This window comes from Xenopus tropicalis, chromosome 2, assembly GCF_000004195.4.
Source record: "Xenopus tropicalis strain Nigerian chromosome 2, UCB_Xtro_10.0, whole genome shotgun sequence".
Classification (NCBI taxonomy): Eukaryota; Metazoa; Chordata; class Amphibia; order Anura; family Pipidae; genus Xenopus; species Xenopus tropicalis.
This window is the reverse complement of record NC_030678.2, coordinates 126,223,040-126,243,728: the sequence shown is the minus strand read 5'-3', so window position 1 is coordinate 126,243,728 and position 20,689 is coordinate 126,223,040. Positions and strand designations below refer to the sequence as shown.

At 39.8% G+C, this 20,689-nt stretch overlaps 1 protein-coding gene across 4 annotated transcripts; it reads right to left on the bottom strand.

Annotated features, from left to right (window-relative positions):
- Positions 1-193: 193 nt before the first annotated feature.
- fbxl3 (F-box and leucine-rich repeat protein 3) lies at positions 194-19,391 on the bottom strand. 4 transcript variants are annotated; one of them, XM_031895952.1, is made up of 6 exons: positions 19,062-19,391; positions 12,867-12,981; positions 5,261-5,624; positions 2,983-3,105; positions 2,382-2,553; positions 207-1,534 (listed from the first exon to the last, which is right to left on the bottom strand). In XM_031895952.1, exons 3-6 carry the CDS (start codon positions 5,621-5,623, stop codon positions 891-893), a joined length of 1,302 nt encoding a protein of 433 aa, XP_031751812.1. In that variant the 5' UTR covers position 5,624; positions 12,867-12,981; positions 19,062-19,391; the 3' UTR covers positions 207-890.
- Between the last annotated feature and the right edge of the window lie 1,298 nt (positions 19,392-20,689).

The following is a 20,689-nucleotide window of genomic DNA, read 5'->3' as shown; positions in this document are numbered from 1 at the left end:
TTCTCCTTTAAACTGAATACATAAAGAATATCAATGCACATAATCTAGCGTTCAGTGAAAAGACTGAATGTGACTATTTTTGTTCACAGATGATGCACAATGTTGGTTGAAGTTTAAAAACATTTTTCTAAGGGATCTCACCATGGTTTCTTCTTTCGTATAGAACGTCATGTTGTTGGCAACTATTTTATTGTTTTTTTTATTTGTTTTTTTTTTCCTCTTTAAATGGGGGACACTGATCCTGGCAGCAAGAAACAACTATTTCTTGGTGAGTCTATAACTTTATTGTTTAGGCCTTCACCTATTCATGTTTAGTCTTTCATTAAAACCACTGCCTGGTTGATAGGGTAAATTGGATCTAGCTGCTTAACAAAAAGTCAATTAATTAAAAAAAAAAAAAAAAAAGGTGGGGGGGGGGAGACTAAAGATTAGAACTGCATAGAACTGCCTAAATCACACAAAAAGTTGAGGTGAGGTACTGTGAATAGAAAAGTATTATGCTGTATTGACAACTTTATGTTGTGGAAGATACATTTTAGTATTGCCACCTTTAAATTTTATGTTTATGTTTTTTTACATTCAGAATTTATATTGTAACATATACTACACTTTTATGTCCAATTAAGAACAAAATTTTTTACTGAGAGTGACACCTGTTTGGTCCAAGTTATAGACAACCAGATTTTTAATACATTATAGAATGTACAATTTATTTAATGGTCCCTACTTGATCCTGATTCTTATGAATTGTTTGATAAATTAGCTCCTACATACAAACAGGAAGGGAAAAAAAACAAAATAAAACTGCTGATTAATTTAGCTTTCCATGCAGATGTACTGGAGATCTAAGGTGCTCTTTTATATAACAAGTAGTTAGAAAGTTTAAGAGTCTACCAAGTGGGCATCATGTCTGGAAACCACACTCTGCCAAGATGCTTGGACACTTCCCAGTGGATTTGCTCTAAGTTATATTTCTGATCAGGTATTAATACTTCCTCCATTATTGAAAGCTGAGAGAGACGGCCTCCACACATCTTAACAAACTCAACAAAAGCTGAGCAAGAGACTTCACACTCCCCGAGTCCAATGGCTGTTAGACTCTTGCAGCGCTCAGCTATGCGGATCAACTCTTCATCCAGAGGCCGAAGTCCATTTGCACACACAACTAATTCCACCAAACGTGGGCATGTCATGCCAACACGGCCAAGCACCTCTTTGCTTACTGATCTGCCAAAATACAGATGTGTGACTGGTGTTTCATAACGAAAAAATGGATCAAACTCCTCTTCATAAAGAAAAAAGTACATAACCAAATTTACTTTAGGCGAGTGTTTTATCAAAGCATCCCAGCTGCTTTTCTGGATCGTGTGGAACTGGGTTTGACCTGGATTCTCACTCACAACGTCAATACGGAGGTGTTCCAGTCTAACATGTTTCTCTGAAGATAATGCAATTAGCAGCTCATCACTTAGCAAATAGTAGTTCAGGGCTAATTCACGTAACCCATGACACTGATCAGCCACACAAAGGATGCCTGAAATGATATAACATGAAATTAGTACATATGTACTTTTACTTATCTATTAAAGAACAAGGAAATTCAAGAGCCTAGCACAGCACTAAGCATAAAATCAATAAATGGTGTGCAGCAAAATTAGCTTGCAAATGTGGCTGTGTAATTGCAATCAGTTACTAGAAATTGTCTACTTTCCTATAGAAATATATAAAGGACTTTTTAAAGTGTTTTCTTGTGTGCAACATAAGTACCCAAGGCATGGATAAACCTGCAAACTCACAGGATCACATGGCTATATAGATTTATATATATACCCAATATAAAAGGAAGTATATAACACCAAGTGCTACATCATACACAACTGCCACTGAAAAATTGTGATGAGTTTAATTTTGCTTGTTGGCTAAAGGTTTAAAGGCCAAATTATCAATTTGTGATATAGTAAGCAAGAAGCCAATTTCTTAAACTGAATCACCTAAACAAGTATATTAGAGGGTATTTCTGCAACCCACCTTGCAATGCTTTAGCATCCTTTGCACTAATCCCCTATTCAAAGACTGATTTAATGCCTTAATGTGCAGGTAAGGAAACCCAACGAAATTAAACCACAGAGCGTAGGGTTAAGCATAACTTATTTAAAACCTTTAGTACAATAAAAGGCATCTTTTAAACTGCAGGAAGCACAAGTCAAAATCCCAGAATCCCACCAAAATCGATGCTGAGACTTTGAGTTTTTAGTTCAGATACATGGGGAACTTAGTAAGTTGCCTGTATTTGCATTAGTATATTTTTTAAAGGGCTACAGAAAAAAAAGCTAGCTTTGTACCAAAAAAATGACATTTTAGAATAAATAAAATAATCATACCTGCTGGAGAAACATGGGGACAACTGCTCATTTTTAAAAGCTTCAGTGTATCGCTGTTGTTTGCCACCAATACCTTCAGTGATGGGTCATCAACTGGTGTGTCATCAATTTTAAGGGAGGAGAGCGATTTTGAATTTACAAACACCACAGTCAGTGCAGATATGAAATGTGACTACATAAAAGGAAAACACAATAGAAAAATAAAACTTTAGCAAAGATATTGTTACCAGTTTACATATACAGGTATGGGACCCATAATTCAAAATGCTTGGGACCAAGGGTATTCCGGATAAGGGGTCTTTCCGTAATTTGGATCTACATACCTTAAGTCTACTAAAAAAAATCAATAAAACATTAATTATACCCAATAGGATTGTTTTGCATCCAATAAGGATTATTTATATCTTATTCGGGATCAATTACAAGGTACTGTTTTATTTTACATAGAAAAAGGAAATCAGTTTTAAAATTCTGAATTATTTGATTAAAATGGAGTCTATGGGAGACAGGCTTTCCGTAATTCGGAGCTTTCTGGATAACGGGTTTCCGGATAAGGGGTCCGATACCTGTACTGGTTTGTCCTACACACAAAACAGCCCACCTTTGGCAAGTCCATAAAGCTTGGTCTGGCAGTAGAAATAAGTCCAAGAGTTTTAAGAGAACAGTTGACAAGCTGTGAGAGGATATCACAAGCAGCTTCTGCAGATTCTTTACTACTATCAACCTGAAAAATCAAAGAAAAAAAAATCACATTCCTATTATCATTTTTATATAGGGCTGAAACATTTACAAAGCATTTTACAGAGATCATACTTCATTCACATCAGTCCCTGCTCCAGTGGAGAAAACAGTCTAAGGACACATTCACACTAACCATGGTCAGTTTTATGAGGAGCCAATTAATCTGCTTGTATGGTTTTGCAGTTGGGGAGGAAAATGGAGAACGATCAGAAAACCCATGCAGCTGTGGGGGTGGGGGACATACAAACTTCTTGTGGATAATGCCCTGGTTGAAATCAGACAGTGCTGTTGTTTTATTAGATCAGTGGGGTAAAATTGCTAATAGCCTGAAAATTAGAAAAAAATTGGAGTACAATAAGAATTGGAGTGATAAAGTGCTTAAAATTCTATCCTCTCTCTGATGAAAACAGAGACTGTGATCTGACTTTTTGTAGATGTTTGTGGTGGGGTGGATAATTTTGGGGGGTCTAACCAAAGCCCAGCACTAAGGGTGAGAAACCATTACATATATCTCCAGCATTATTTAGTGCTCACTTAATCCTGGGGCAGAGCATTCTGAGATAAAAGTGAGGGCTGTAGTGTAGTACTAAGCAGTAAAATATTGAGGCTGGTAGGGCTTTGCAAAAGGTGGGTATCCACTTTAAAGTTTGCATACAGCCTATGCAGAGAACACTGAATTATGCCAGCACTGGCATTCCTTTACAATTTTTTTAGGAAAATGAACCCTAGACATACCAGGCAAATTTCAATCCCATAAGTTAACATGTATCTGTGAAACCAGAAACATACAATGGCAACTAATGGGTTATGCCATCTTACAGAGGTATCTTTCTCATGTAGACACATGTACACAGACATGGAAAACTTCCCCTACACTCGCACAACACACATACCTCTATTAAAATGACAGAACAGTCATCATAACAAACCTGGAGGAAAAAAAGCTTTCAAAGCAACTTACTTACCACACCTTAAAATTACAACTAGAGTACAGCAGTAGGCTTGATAGAACCGTAGGGAGAAAATAGTAATAAAAATGTAGTATTCTGCAAGAAGGGTGTGTTTAAATTAAGCTTAACCAAAGCAGACACAATAAGAGATAATAGGCTTGTTCACACAGCTACCTCTGGAAAACTCTAAACAATTTTCATAACATTCAAACAGTAAAGAAAACATGTACCATTCTTAATAAATAGAAATATTAATGTAAATTACATGATGCAAACTATAATCAGGGAGGTCGACCCTATAAACAAACATCTTAAACTATGATCAATGTTGTACTACACATGCTGTACCAAACCAGGCTAGACCAGCTGGCCCATTACTGGATGACCTTGGCTAACTGCTCACCAGGAAAGATTCTAAAATTTGAAATTAAAGTGCCGTGAGGGTGTGACCACAAGAGAAAAAACAAGATCATCTGCACTGTTGAGTAAAGCCTGTCAGTCAGTGCTGTGACTACTTCCTGTGGAAGACTGAAGCGACACTCCCATTTCGCTCTGGCTTCTGACTTGAGAGGTTCTCTATTCAGCTCTCATATAATGACAGTTTCAGGAGGTATAATGCTTTCAAAACATCTTCTTTTTCTGCATCATTTCACATTTTGAGGGAGGATGAATATTATACCTGAATATGAACTTTATATAAAATGTCTCCTTTAAGTCTGCTACAAGAAAAAGATTTAAACATTAAATAAGATGAAGAGGACTGCTTTGGCAACAGATTTCCAAATCATGTTTCCAGAAAAGAGATGCCTTACCTTTATATTTACATTTAAGGCTTTATTGTGGAGATAAGTTTGGATATGATAATCTTCCATGTGTGCAAATTTCCTGTTCTATGCAATCATTTGTGCCCAGCAGGTGTCACAGTCTGTTCTTTCTGCTTGTAGCTTCTATTTGCACATTTCAACTTTCTCTTATTGTTTCTGGTTTTTTAAAGCTGTACTAATATCTCAATCCTAGACTACATAAATGTTTATTTCATTATGAATTAAGCTATAATCGATTAAGCTAAACCATACCCACAAGAATGTCTAGCATGGTTTAAACAGAATAAGAGAATCGTTTTTTTTTTACTCCTAAGCAGGAACAAACACATTTTATTTTGACAACATGGAAGGATAGAAAACCCACCTTAAAACTAACATATTGCAAGTGGTTTGAGTGCCTCTTGATAATCTGCTTTATAAGGTCTGGATGTGTAGCATTCAAATAAGATGTAGCCGGCTGATTCAGTTCAAATTCAAAGCATCTCCACAGGTCTGGCATATGAAACACATGGTTCCAGTTACGGCATACTTGAGAAGCATGTGCGCGGTCCAAGAGAGGCAAATACTGAAATATCTGTAGAATAATATCTGGAAGCAAGTTTCCCCAGTCATGACTCTTTGACATCTCAGGAGGTCCACTTTCAGTATTTTTTGCCTTCTTTGGTACTTCCCCTATATCTTTAGAAAAACTAATGCCAGCCTCATTGACTTTCCTTCCTCTTTTCATTCTGTAAATAAAATAGCAAACAAAATTAGGATACAAGGGTAACCATAAACTTATTCATTTAATAAAATATTAGTGCAAACTGGTAATGCTTTCATGTAAGGGAAAATATTAAGGTTAACTTATAGTATGATGATTAAAACAAAAAGTATATAATTTTTGTGAGATAACATTTTGCAGATACAAAATTGTTTTAGTTATAGATAGAGATGAGAGATCTATTATCCAGAATGCTCAGGACCTGGGGTTTTCAAGTTAAAGGAACAGTAACACCACGAAAGTGTACATAAGTAATTACAATATAATGCACTGTTGCCCTGCACTGATGCGTTTTGAAAAAATGAAAAAAAAATGTTTTCCCATGACAGTTTTTCTTTAAGAGAAAAAGGATATTCTTTTTAAAAATTAGAATAATTTGCTTAAAATGGGCTCTATGGCAGATGGCCTACCTGTAATTTAAAGTATCTGTTTTACTATTTAAATAAAGTATCTTTGAGGAATGCTTTAAATACAGTCATGGCCAAAATTGTTGGCACCCAAGAAATTCTTCCAGAAAATCAAGTATTTGTCACAGAAAAGTATTGCAGTTTATTCCCTTTGTGTGTATTGGAACAGAACAAAAAAGGGAGGAAAAAAAGCAAATTGGACATAATGTGACACACAACTCCAAAAATGGGCTGGCCAAAATTATTGGCACCCTTTCAAAATTGTGGATAAATAAGATTGTTTCAAACATGTGATGCTCCTTTAAACTCACCTGGGGCAAGTAACAGGTGTGGGCAATATAAAAATCCCACCTGAAAGCAGATAAAAAGGAGAGAAGTTCACTTAGTCTTTGCATTGTGTGCTGTGTGTGCCACACTAAGCATGGACAACAGAAAGAGGAGAAGAGAACTGTATGAGGACTTGAGAACAAAAATTGTGGAAAAATATCACATCTCAAGGTTACAAGTCCATCTCCAGAGATCTAGATTTGCCTTTGTCCACAGTGCACAACATTATCAAGAAGTTTGCAACCCATGGCACTGTAGCTAATCTTCCTGGGCATGGACGGAAGAGAAAAATTGATGAAAGGTTGCAACTTGGATAGTCTGGATGGTGGATAAGCAGCCCCAAACAAGTTCCAAAGAAATTCAAGCTGTCCTGCAGGCTCAGGGAGCATCAATGTCAGCGCCAACTATCCGTCGACATTTAAATGAAATAAAACGCTATGGCAGGAGACCCAGGAGGACCCCTCTGCTGACACAGAGACATAAAAAAGCAAGACTACTGTTTGCCAAAATGTACTTGAGTAAGCCACAATCCTTCTGGGAAAACGTCTTGTGGACAGATGAGACCAAGACAGAGATTTTTGGTAAAGCACATCATTCTACTGTTTACCGGAAACGGAATGAGAAAAGAACACAGTACCTACAGTGAAATATGGAGAAGGTTCAATGATGTTTTGGGGTTGTTTTGCTGCCTCTGGCACTGGGTGCCTTGAATGTGTGCAAGGCATCATGAAATCTGAGGATTACCAAAAAATTTTGAGTCGCACTATAGAGCCCAGTGTCAGAAAGCTAGGTTTGCGTCCGAGATCTTGGGTATTCCAGCAGGACAATGACCCCAAACATACCGTATATACTCGAGTATAAGCCGATCCGAATATAAGCCGAGGTACCTAATTTTACCTAAGAAAACTGGAAAAACTTATTGACTCGAGTATAAGCCTAGGGTGGGAAAGGTATGTCCTTTTTCATTATGTCATTTACAAATAAATGTCTTACTACACTGCACTGCTGGGAGAAAACATATACAAATATATATTTATTAATGAATGCCAGTTTGGCCTCCCTTCAGTCTGCCGTCCGTCTCTGCATCCTCCCTCTAAGCTCCCAGTGCTGTCCCCCCTGTGCCCCCCTGATGGTGGCCCTGTCCATGACAGTTGTTGTGCTCCAACCCCATCCAACATTCTTTACAGTTTCACCCCATGAATAAGACTTTTTATGCCACAGGATTCATATTAAAGTACAAGAAGATGAAATCAGTGTCATTACTCACCAGCTAGAATATCTGTGGATGCTGGAGTCTTGCCCACATTAGGACACATTTATAGGGAAACATAGCTATTCTGAAAATGTTATCCAAGCCACAAGAAGCATTTGAATCAAAATGTTCTGAGATAAGCTCTGCCTTCAAAAATAAGCCATTATGTATATGTCTAATATTTAGCCACCTGATACCCTAAGTCGTATGGGATCTTATTCCATAATGCACTTTGATTGCAGGCGCTGAGTTGGATGCGGTGGGAGGAGGCAGAATGTAGAGCCGGCCATCGAGGGCTTTAATATCCATGGGCAGTACTGCTCCCCGTTCCAATCCCCATACTGCTCCAAGGGGGGACCGGGTCAATTCACGGACGGGGCGCACGAACGCCAGTAACTCACACGCACATTCGGCGCGCTCTGACACTGCTGACACTGACGCGCTCTGACACTGCTGACATTGGCGCGGCGCAGTGTCAGAGCGCGCCAAATATTATTGATTTGGCTGCTTGATGGGAAGCGAGGTCATGCCGGCTGGAGATTCCATTTGGTCACACACGCGAACAGCCACACTCCAACGAGCTTTACCGGCGCGAATGTCAGCAGTGTCAGATCGCGTCAGTGTCAGCAGCATCAGAGCGTGCCGAATGTGCTCATGCGCCCCCCGTCTGTGAATTGACCTGGTCCCCCAGAATTGACCTGGCGGACAGAGAAGATGCAGCGGGAGCAGTATGGGGAGCGGTACGGTCAGCCGTATATACTCGAGTATAAGCCGAGGCTGAGTTTTTGAGCACATTTTTCGTGCTGAAAAACTCGGCTTATACTCGAGTATATACGGTACATCAAAAAGCACCCAGAAATGGATGGCAACAAAGCGCTGGAGAGTTCTGAAGTGGCCAGCAATGAGTTCAGATCTAAATTCTATTGAACATCTGTGGAGAAATCTTAAAATTGCTATTGGGAAAAGGCGCCCTTCCAATAAGAGAGACCTGGAGCAGTTTGCAAAGGAAGAGTGGTCCAAAATTCCCAGTGAGAGGTGTTAGAAGCTTATTGATGGTTATAGGAAGAGACTGATTTCAGTTATTTTTTCCAAAGGGTGTGCAACCATATATTAAGTTACGGGTGCCAATATTTTTGTCCAGCCCATTTTTGGAGTTTTGTGTGACATTATTGTTACTGCAATACTTTTCTGTGAGAAATACTTGATTTTCAGGAAACATTTCTGGGGTGCCAACAATTTTGGCCATGACTGTATATTTTGATACTCCTTAACAAAACTAAATATAAAAAGTAGGAAAAAGGCATTTCAAATATTAAGAGCACAGTAAACGGCTGTTTGTCTGTGCTAACTAACATAACAATACGAAGGAATAAAAGCAGCATCCCCTAATATTAGTTTCAAGGTAATATTGTAAAAAGGATGCACAGATTCCACTATTTTGGGATTCGGCCGAATCCTTTCCTGAACCGAATCTTAATTTGCATGTATAATAATGTATAATACAAGTAAAACATTTAAACTTTTGTGTTTATGAGGTCAAAAGTCACATGATTTTAAGAATTTGGTTCGACCAGGTCCATGGATTCGGCCAAATCCGAAAAGATTCGGCCCATCCCTACTTTGTAAGTTAGGGTGAAAAATGACATACATCCAACAAGTTCAAATTTTATGTCTATATAAAACCTGCATAATTTCTAGTTGATCCAGAGGAAAGCAAAAAACACCATCTATAGAGTCTCTCCAATTTGCCTCAGTGTGAAAAAAATTCCTTCCTGACTACACAATGTAATTTGTAATGATCAACTTGGTAACTAAGAGCTATTTTCAATTTCTATGTGCTATTTTTATTTTCAAGTCATCCAACCCCTCAGAATGGATGCCCTTGTGTCTGCTAAAAGAGCTTACGGGTAAATAAAGCTATAGATAGATAGATTTATTATATGGTCCCCTTATATATTTCTGCATAATTACTAATGGGCCTGCACAACTGCTACCTGGCCAAAAAATACAATTATTATTTAAGGTATAGGACCCCTTATCCAGAATGCTCGGGACCAAGGGTATTCCGGATAAGGGGTATTTCCGTAATTTGGATCTCCATACCTTAAGTCTACTAAAAAAAAATCAATAAAACATTAATTAAACCCAATAGGATTGTTTTGCATCCAATAAGGATTATTTTTTATCTTAGTTGGGATCAATTACAATGTACTGTTTTATTATTACAGAAAAAAAGGAAATCAGTTTTAAAATTCTAAATTATTTGATTAAAATGGAGTCTATGGGCTTTCTGGATAACGGGTTTCTGGACAAGGGATCCCATACCTGTATATGTAAGGAAGGACAAGTGTTTGGTTGAATAAAACCGTTCCCAAAGGTCACTACCTGCGCCAGTACATACAATTTCAACAGGGGTTACACAACCAAGTATCAAGGTGCAGACCATTTCTATCTACTTGTTGTGCACCACAATCTGTGGGACTTTTATGTTTCTCCAGCAACAAGCATGTGTCAATAAGGGAGTTGTGCATCCAGTTCTTGAAAGTTACTGTCTAAGCTGATGTAACTAACTTGGCTGTAGGCCAGAGGAATGCTGCTTAACATTTTTGAATGCAGTGACCTTAAATAACATTTAGCTATGGCGTGGCACCTCACGTTGACTGATGAGTTGAACATGCATTTCGGCTGATGCCAAACAGGGCTGATTCTCCGCCTGTGGAAAAACGGATCACCCTACGCTGGCATCTTCTTTGCATCCGGAACCACTGAAATTGCCCAGGTGCAGGAAAACGCGACAGATATCGGCTTTGAAATGCAAACTCTCACGTTTCTTTGCCGTGTGTGCCTGCACCCAGGCTAATTTAATGGTTTGGCAGTAGTGCAGGCAAAGACAGCTAAGGGCAGAAAATCAGCCCTGTGTGGCATAAGCCTAAAACATATAAAAGGCACCTATCGGCATGAAATTGCTTCCCCCACCAGAGGTGTAGGCTATAGCGCCCACACTCTGGTTGGAGGAAACACAGCCCCCGCCGGTGCTAGCGGGCAGGCATGTTATGATGTAGGAGTGGTGGATGCTGCTCATCTGCCTTTGTCACAGGCATGGGCTTATTAAGCGAATTGTGGCACTCACTTGTTATGCACATGTGGGTGTCAAACTGCACCTCAAGCTTAAGGGGGCTTTTTTTTTTTTTTTTGAAACTATTGTTTACTTTATCTATTAGCCCACACCTCTGGTGGGAGAAGCAATTTGAGGGTGATAGGTGTCCTTTAATATCTAGTATAAATAAATTTAAAGCAACTGGACTTGTTTGGTAATCATTGAAGACGTTTCACTACTCATCCGAGCAGCTTCTTCAGTTCAACGTTGAACTGAAGAAGCTGCTCGGATGAGTAGTGAAACGTCTTCAATGATTACCAAACAAGTCCAGTTGCTTTAAATTTATTTATACTAGATATACCATGACCTGGATGAATGAAAATCTTCATAGACATATTGCCCTTTAATAGTTCTGCCCCTTTTTAATCTACTAAACAAGTTTGTTTTAGGCTATACCAGCCACACTAGTCACAACTCACAAACAACAGACTATGAGTTAAATCACACCTTTTTGCTCAAATCTGAATACACTGTCTAGTTCCCAGGAGAAATCCCTGTTTTCCACTTTTGAAAATTCCCCTGTATCATTACATTTATGCTACAATGTAGAAACAGACACATTTTTTCATTCTCCCTAATTAATGTAGAACATTAATAATGATATAATATTTCAGAACCGTAATGTCCACAAAAACAGTACTATCCCTTATCCGGAAAACCCCAAGTCATGAGCATTCTGGATAATGGGTCCCCTACCTATACTTGGATTTACATCCCCTTTAATTTACTGAAATAAAAAGTTAAATAAGCAGCTGTTACTGAATTTAACGGGAATAATGTTCAGATATTAAATACACTGAATTTCAGTATGTGTAATAATCAAATGAAGCAACAGAAAAACACTCAGTAACTTATGATTATTTTGCACCAGGAAGCAAATAGATTAAATGAGCAACGCCCAGCATCAACAGTGTAATTATTTTTTTTTTTACAGACCTGGACAAATATAGCTTAGACCTAGGCTACAATGAATATTATGATATCAATAATCTTATAATACAGAGAACATTTTTTATTTTTTCCTTATTTCTTAAATAATTTTTGTACTACAGTGTGGATCAGAGACAAGGGTTGGCTTGGGAATGCATGTGAAGGCTCAGTGGAGAATCCCAAGCAGTATATCTCACTGGCTAGCACATAACTTCTCAAGAAAATCAACTGCCGATCCAATGGACATCCAACTAAGTGACTTATTCAAACCAGAGAAATCTCAACCGGCTCAGCTTTTCCTCTCTGGACAAAACCCTATCATAATCACTAAAGAAAGACCACATAACAACAACTATGACCATATAAATAGTTCCCTGGACATAAACTCGATTCACCCAACCCTCCACCCACGAACTTATGGACTACCTAATGAAGCAATGCAACATGATGACTATACCTTTCCAGGCTGTGGTAACGTGCTTGTTATTTTTATGTATATTCTACTTTTTCTTTCTTCTTTACTTCCTTAATTAAAATTAAAGTTGCAAAAAAAAAAAAAAAAAAAAAAGCCAACTGTCCTCGATTACCTACTAAAACACTAATTTGAAACCATCAAATTACTAGTTGTTTATTGCAGGTAAGTAAAATGAGCTCAGAACATCAAAAAGAGAAGCATAATCCCAATGGTTATAAAGAGCTGCACTGTACATGTTTGAATTACAGTAATCATACTAACATACAATAAATAGAATTAGGTACACAGCAAATATAAGAAGTCCCATGTGTTAAGAAACCCATGAGGAAAAGGTCTCTGCTGCTCAGAGCTTTCATGCTGGAAACCACTGTAAAGGGATAAAACTTAGAAGAGATGGGTTTTGTTTGCCTTTAAAAAGGTTAACACTGTGACTCAGACATGTATTTAATTAAGGGATAACATGTTTATGATAGTCAACACCCAATCCTCCCTTCTTTTGTAATATCTCTTCCAAAATACAGTTCGAGTTACAGGTGCTGCAGAGGCACGTGTTGTGTTCTGTCTATGCGGTGTTTCAAAAGGGAAAAAAAAAATAAACTAGCCACCCAGCATGAGGAATTGCGCAAAACCACTGTGCATTACAGATAATGGCTACTCACGTGCCTTTAGCTTGCTGGTTCCTCTGATCTGTGTTTCCTTAGGTGTCCCATAAGCACCACTATTCCCTCTAGCTATTAGTTGGAAGTAATTTGAGACACGTCCATAGTATTGTCACTGTATTTTTGAGAAAACCCAGAAAGAGGAAAGGCAACGCGTTACCTTAATCTAATAATGTAATAAATAGAGTTTTTTTGCATTTCTGGCACACATCATCTAATAAACAATCCTCCTTTACAGACTGTTAAATTGACTAAACTCACGTGGCACTTTCTTCTCCAAAAATCCAAGATTACAGGTAAATGATTTGCTTGTTATATATATGTTACAGGTAAATGTTGCTGAATATGACAGCTAGCAGCAATTTTTTTTTTCTCTGCTTGCTGAGAAAAGGCCACATGTGATATTAGACTTAAAAAACCTAAGGCTTTAAGAAGTGGGAAAGGTCGAATCACCTGGGGTAACATTTGGCACCCCCCACTGATTTTACTTTCCTTCTCCTTTAACAAAGAAGCAGGCTAGAAATGCAACACATGATGTTTTGGGCTTCTGTATCAGCTACTACCACTACAGCCCTTTAGCAGTGAATATCCATGCCTCTGAAGATGCCCCATAAGCACATGCTCTGGACTCCATTTGCCTGAGTTTAGGGACAATATATTTATATAATACAGGGCATATTATTAGACAAGTCACACTATGAGGCTAATAACACATCAGAATGTAATAATCAGCCCTGTAACACCATCTTCTAAGAAACTCATTTTTTTGATTCATGATATATGATTACCGCTATGCGTCTCAACAGCTTGAGAATGTGCAGTGTCACCAACACACTGAAAATGGCCTAACAAGATCCAAGATGGCGAGCACCAGTCGACAGCTATGAAGACAAGGTTCATTACACTTATGGAGCTACTTAACCTTTCTGCTGGTGCAGTATAGAAGATACTGTATTACTAGCCATACTCTTTTTTTTACGTTTAGTTCTTCTATAACAGGACAGTATAGTACAACTGTACAATACCATTATATCCACTTCCGTGTTAGGGTTCCTTGATGTTTCCACATGTCTGGATTGGGATTCAAATTAGGCCCTGGTATTTCAAAGACACAGAGGCCCAAACAGCCACCCACCAGCTCACTAAATGGTGACTGTCTAAGGGCCGTGGTAGAAAGGAAGATTAGTTGCCCACGACAAATCTCCCTTGTAAGTTTCCTCTCAAGGCAACTTCCGCGATTTCGAGAAATCGCATTGCCCCATATGCCATCCCATTGGCGATTTACATTCAAGCCATTGGGATGGCACATCGGGGAGATTAGTCGCCCGCAACAAGGGAGATTTGTTGCGGGCGACTAATCTCCCCATCTACCACGGCCCTAAGGCAGTGCTGTCCAACTGGTGGCCCACGGTCCCCCTTCTGTGTGGCCCACCTGTCTAGCTACTGTGACTGCTTATCTTTGGGTAAGCTTTAAATGGTATCAGTACTGAGATTAACTGCCCCCCTCTATTGTTCACACCTCAGATTCAGTCTGTAAACACATGTATTGTTTAAAAATGTAATCCCCTGTACTGTTCACATTTTTAGTCCCTGCATTGTTCACACCTCAGGCTCAGACTGTAAGTGCCCACACTGTTCACACCTTAGACAGACTGTAGAAGCAGTGCCAGCACTGTGTCACTATAAGTACTGCCTTCCCTATGCTGGCTGTGTGTATGGCACACACAGGCAACATAGGGCAGGCAGAGCATGGCACACACAGGCAGTATTCTGCCTGCCCTATGCTGCCTGTGTGTGTCATGCTCTGCCTGCCCTACCCTGCCTGTGTGTTCAATACTCTGCCTGCCCTATGCTGCCTGTGTGTGCCATACTTTGCACTATGCTGCCTGTGGGAGGTGAACCTGGCAGGGAGTTTGTTAGCTCTTGGAAGTAGCCATCATATGGATGTATGTTAATAATATGACATAATATAATTCTTTCACATATGAATGAAGGTGATATCCCTACAGTGAGCACCAACCATTTGGATTTTTGCTGCACTACCACCATTAATGTGGGTATGGTCTTAAAAGCTCTTGTGATAACACTGGTGTGGTCTGAAGTGGGTTCCGTTTAAAAAAGAGGAGTGGTAAAAACTGTATTCCATTATTGGGCCTCCACCATGTAGGCCAAAAACATTCTAGCCCTAAGTACCACAGAAGTTGGACAGCACTGGTCTAGGGCATCTTACAGCAGCCCCTCTGGCATTTGCCAGATTGAAAGCCGGGGCCTGTGTTGCCAGTGTGTTTGCTGGCAACACATGGTATAAATAAATATGGAACACACGATAAATGATCGATAAAATCAGCATGGTGGCATTTATACCAGTTCTAATAATTAAGCTTCTACACCTTCACAAATTTGTTTCTTAAAGGAGAAGGAAAGGCTAATAAAGAGTTAATCTCAAGCTGCAGGTATACCTTCAGTTCTCTCAATGGTGCCCTTAGGTCTCCCCATATTTCACCTGTTCAGAAGATCTGAAGCCAAGAAAGTTCCCATAATGCCTCACTCCCGCACCAAGACCCAGAGCAAGTGAACATACTCAGTCAGTAAGACTATGAGTCAGCTTCCTGCCGATTGGCTCAGATCCACATTCCTAAGGGGGGGGGAGTGAGTTCTTAGCATTCTTGAGGGAGGGGGGGAAGAGGAGAGAGCTGTGCGTCTCTGGCACAGGAATTACACAACAAATCTTTTGACAGAGAACTCAGTGCAGTGTTTCTGTGAGTGCTTATGGCTGTATTTACATAGACCTTTCTGATAAAGCTTACTTAGTTTTTACCTTTATTTCTCCTTTAAAGTTAGGATGAGACACTCCTCTCAGTTCTTGCCCTGCTGTGCATAGCCTTACTGTTCTGGCAAATTATTCCTTGCACGAAATAAAAGCAATTACAGGTTAACATACAAGGGAAGTGAAAGGGTTTTGGCTAAAGAGTAGTTCATCCTTAAATTTAACCTTTAGAATGATGTAGAAAGTGATATTCTAAGATAATATGCAATTTTGGATGCTCATGCTTTTTTATGATCTTTGAATTATTTAGGGTTGGAGCTGTACAATTATTAGAGTCTAATTTACCCTAGCAACAAGGCACTGGTTTGAAAGGCATTCTGTATTATGAATAGGAGAGTGCCTGAACAGAAATATAAGTAATTAAAGTAACACTGTGGTCACTGACCCCCAACATAACATTTTAAAGGAGAAGGAAAGTCAAAGTCACTTGGGGGTGCCAAAATGTTAGGCACCCCCAAGTGACTTCAATAGCCTACCGTTTACCCCTGAGACGGAAGACTTATTCCCAAAGACGGAAGACTTATTATTAAAAAACGTTAGTCAAACCCCCCCCTGGGATAACAACGGGTGGGCTGAGAAAGGGTCAAACGCCCACCCTATCTTGTCCATTCCCATTCATATGAACCGCAATTCCTTACACACACACACCAGACAGCCCACCTCTGACATTATCAAAGGGGGTAGGGAGGGGCTGGTGCGAGTATTTAAATTAAATGTAGTAGTGACTGACTGGGGCAGTTTGTGGGAGAGGGTGAGGGATAAGTCAGAATGGGAAAGGTTCCCAATATACCACTCAGAAAGAAAGTCAGCCATGGCTGCTCACCACTGGTGTGAGACTCTCTATGAGATTTATCAGCTGTTGTACCTGTCATGAAAGCAGCAAGTAGAAAAGCTGTGCCCTGGTTCAACTTTTGACAGGTTCACAAACCAAAAGCAGACACCTAGAAATACTATCATGTTTCTCCTATATCAACTTTCCCAAATTACTTGTGGATGGAAGGGTAATTAAAACAAGGTGTAAATACACACAAAACATATTTATAAAGGATTCAGCATTTTAAACCTTGTAGCATAGTACAACTGAAACACAGATTTACTTTTTTTGTGAGTTAGAAGTGATATATGGCAATCAGACATACATAATATAAACTGTTAGAACTACAGCATAAAACACATAGTGTATTCAGCAGCCTCTGAAAAAGGTACCACCAGTAAAAGCATGCTCCAAAGCAGCAGCTTACACCACAAATCAGCTTGTTTGTTCATGCTCTCTCATAGGTACCCAGACTGTATGAATGCAAGTGTCTCCAATCTTTCCTGACACCATCTTATCATCACCTATGTGTTCTAACAATGCAAATGTTTTGCACTATAATTATTGGACCTCTAACACGTAAACCAAATAGGCCAAACGACTGAATTGATCCAATCGCTCGGTCAACAGGATGCAGGCCTAGTCCTGGCGGGATTTTAAACCTGGCCGATTGACATTGGCCAGGTATCGGTCAGGTAAGTCTGTCTGAGGGTCCAATAAGCTGCCGACCATCGGCAGCTTTGATTCGGCCCGAGTATGGCCGCCACCCATAGTGTCCATTTCAAGCAAATAATTCTAATTTGTTAAAAATGTTTTCCTTTTTTCTCTTTAATAGACTTTGCACATGTACTTGATGGAAACTCAGCTAGTATAATACTGGTGACATAATCCTCTTGGGTTCATTTAATGTTTAAATTTTTTTCTAGCAGATTTAATGTATGGTGATACAATTACAGAAAAAAACGTTTATCTGAAAACCTCTCATGCATTTTGGATAACAGACCCAGGCCAGTACATGTTTTATTTAAATGCACAACAATCATACCTGTTGCTGTTATGCTAAAAACAAAACCAGAACATCCTAGAAGCACCTGTTGATCTACTGTAGTGATCCCCAACTCCTTGGATGTTGCTCTCAGTGCCCCCAAACCAGGTAGGTATTTTTGAATTCCTGACTTGGTGGCAAGTTTTGGTTGAATAAAAACAAGATTTACTACCAAATAAAGCCTCCAGTAAGCTGATAGCGTGCATAGAGGCTGCCTAATAGCCAATCTTAGCCCTTATTTGGCTCCTCCATGAAATTTTATGACGCTTGTGTTGCTCTCCAAGTCTTTTTACATTTGACTGTGGCTCACAGGTAAGAAAGGTTGGGGACCTCTGATTTACTGGAATTTCTTGTAGATAACATTATAAACTGCTAGCCCCAACTCAAGGTCTACTGGTCGATCAGTCTACCATTTGGGTAATACTGCTCTATGAAATGCATGCGTATCCACTGCACTTTAAAAACAAGTTGATATTGACAAGTCTGTCAAGCACTGCAGAAGACACCTAACTATCTAGATAAAAATAAGACCCAATATAAGACACCAGTATTTATAATAACGTGAAATTTTACATAAAATGCACACAAATGTGAGTGAAGGAATGTGCAACTTATCAAACGTGCAACTGGGGCAGTGAAACATAAATGCAGGAATGTTCAATATTAGCCTCACTAGTTACTTGTCAACTGCTAAACTGTGGCTAAAAGTGTACAGGTATGGAATTCTTATTCTAGAAACCCAAATGATGTGATGGCCATTTACCATAACGTCCTCTATAAGCAAATAACTATTTTTGAAACATTTTTTTTTACTTTTTATTGTAACAGTAAAAGCCATATGGAAAAACCCCAAGCACTGGTGATAATATATCCTATACCTCTATATGAATTAGAGCTAGAAGAGCAGAGGTCGTGGATTCCTGTAACAATATTTACAAACTGATAGGAGTGTGGGCTGTGAGAAGGTTTTGGGGCACATATGAGGGATGTGAGCAAGCAACAGAGCAGACATCATCACATTAATCATCAACTTATCATTTACACTGTGACTCCATTAATAAAGACCAGGTCCAGACTAGGATTCAAAATAGGCCCTGGCATTCCAAGTACACATAGTGCCTAACAGCCAGCCCCTCCATGTCTAGGGCATCTTATAGCATATTCTCTGACATTTGCCATGATTGTATTTTTGGAACAGGAAAGGGCATTGCCAGAAAAGATTTCAAAGTTTTGAGCCGTAAAGTGAAACAAGGGGCGAACTGTGTGCGACACATAAGCCGTTCAGCAATGCCCATCAGAATTAGTAATACGTGTTAGACGTATATTAGTTTCTGAACATTTATAGCGTCAAAATTAAAACCAATTCCAATTGGAAAAAGCCACCCAATCCGAGCGGGTGTAGGAGAGACAGGTTCCCTAACTCTGTCGCTGACTACATCCCCCAGCATCCCTAGCGCGGAGTGAAGAGCTGGAAGCCCTCAGTCCAGGCGAAGTAGTGAGGGTACGTACCTGTTCCCGGTGCTGCGTGAGCACAGTACGCGCTAGATGTAGATCTGTCCGGCTATACGGTGTCCGTGTTACATTAGCCCGGAACGGCAGTGTCCCCGCTCAGCTCCCAGTCACTGTGCAGCCCTTCCCAGGCCTTCATTAGACAGCCAGCTCTGGCCAAAGGTACAGAACAGTACGGCGACTGTTGTCAGTCGGGACTATAGTCGCCTATAACAATATGATTCTTATTATTATTACTACGCGCTGTGTCGGGCAAGATGGCCGATATGAGGCGCGCTCCCGTCCTGTGGCGTCGCTCAGTCACGAGAAGCAGCAGTCTGGCCCCGCCCCCAGTGTAGCGAACTGCAGTGTAGCCCCGCCCCCAGGTACGGAGCTGCTTGCTGGGCGGGAATACAACGTTCCTTGTTGTGCGGTTCAGCACTGCGCAGTGAGGTGACTGTGATGAGTTGGTAAATATTGATAGCTATTTTTACAGTCTCCATCAGGGATATCCTGCTAGTTATCATCAAGCCCGAGCTCCTTAGTAGCTTTTTTTAATTGTTTAACCCAGTGTGTATGATGGGATATTTTTGCAAAAGAATATGTGAATAAACATTTACTTTATCTGAGCTTCAGGTACCAGCAAGCCCTGCAGCTGGTTGGGTACTTGCGTGTGACCTGCAAAAATAGGATTTTCTCATGTGGGTATAAATGTGTAACGGGTTGCTGGTAGTGAAACCTAGGTGATCTATATTTTATTCCTGTAAACATTTTTCTACTTTGCCCACTTTTGGTTTTGGCACTTCCTGCTTGCAGTAATTGCGCTTTCTGTTGGTTGTCAGTGGGTGACAGAGGTTATGGGTTGGGTACAAACAGGTAACAATGCAGGCTGTGGGTCTGGGTTGGTTCTGCGTAGGACTCTACCAGCAATACCCAGCTGCCACTATGCCTACGCTGCCAATTGCTTACCAGTTATTGTAGTTTTGTTCCTTTGTACTTGCTCCCAACTCACATATAATTAAAGGGGAACTCCACCCAAACACAGCTTTTTAAAAAGTAAGCATAATTTAAAGCAACTTTGTAGTATACATCAGTTAAAAAATATTGAGCCTTTTCATTTTTTTAATGTAATAATATGGTTAGGAACAGTTACCTAAGCCCCACCCTCTGGCCTACCATTAGCCTGCATCCTCCAAATTCCACAATCCCCTGCACACACAATGTCAATAAGGAAAGGAACATCACAGTGCAATGCATTGTGGATTATGTAGTTCAATATCGTTTGTAACATCAGTGTTTTAGTCCCTCCTTCCCTGCCAGGATTTAAATGATGCAGAAAGAGTAGAACTGCAGCTGGATTCCAGCGTATCAAAATGGTATTTATTCATACATTTTACAGAGTAGTGGAAGAGGAGAGCCTTCTGTCATACCTGACAAAGAAGCAGCTTTTGGGAATGCACAGAGAAGCAGAAGCCAGTGTGCAACAGCAGCAGATTCTTTTCTGTACCCATACATAACTGCCTGTCTCACTGCATTCCCACAAAGCTTTTCCTCTGTCAACCATGCACAGAAGGCTCTCCTCTTCCACTACCCTGTAGTCGAAAAGATGAGGAGAGCTGAACAGGATAAGGGGGGAAGGAACAGAAATA

Coding starts and splice junctions, on each gene's coding strand:
- fbxl3 (XM_031895952.1), bottom strand. CDS start 5,623: ATGAAAAGAGGAAGGAAAGTCAATGAGGCTGGCATTAGTTTTTCTAAA. Junction 3,106..5,260: donor TGCAATATGTTAGTTTTAAG/GTGGGTTTTCTA, acceptor TTGATTTTTCAG/GTTGATAGTAGTAAAGAATC. Junction 2,554..2,982: donor GCTTTATGGACTTGCCAAAG/GTGGGCTGTTTT, acceptor CCTTTTATGTAG/TCACATTTCATATCTGCACT.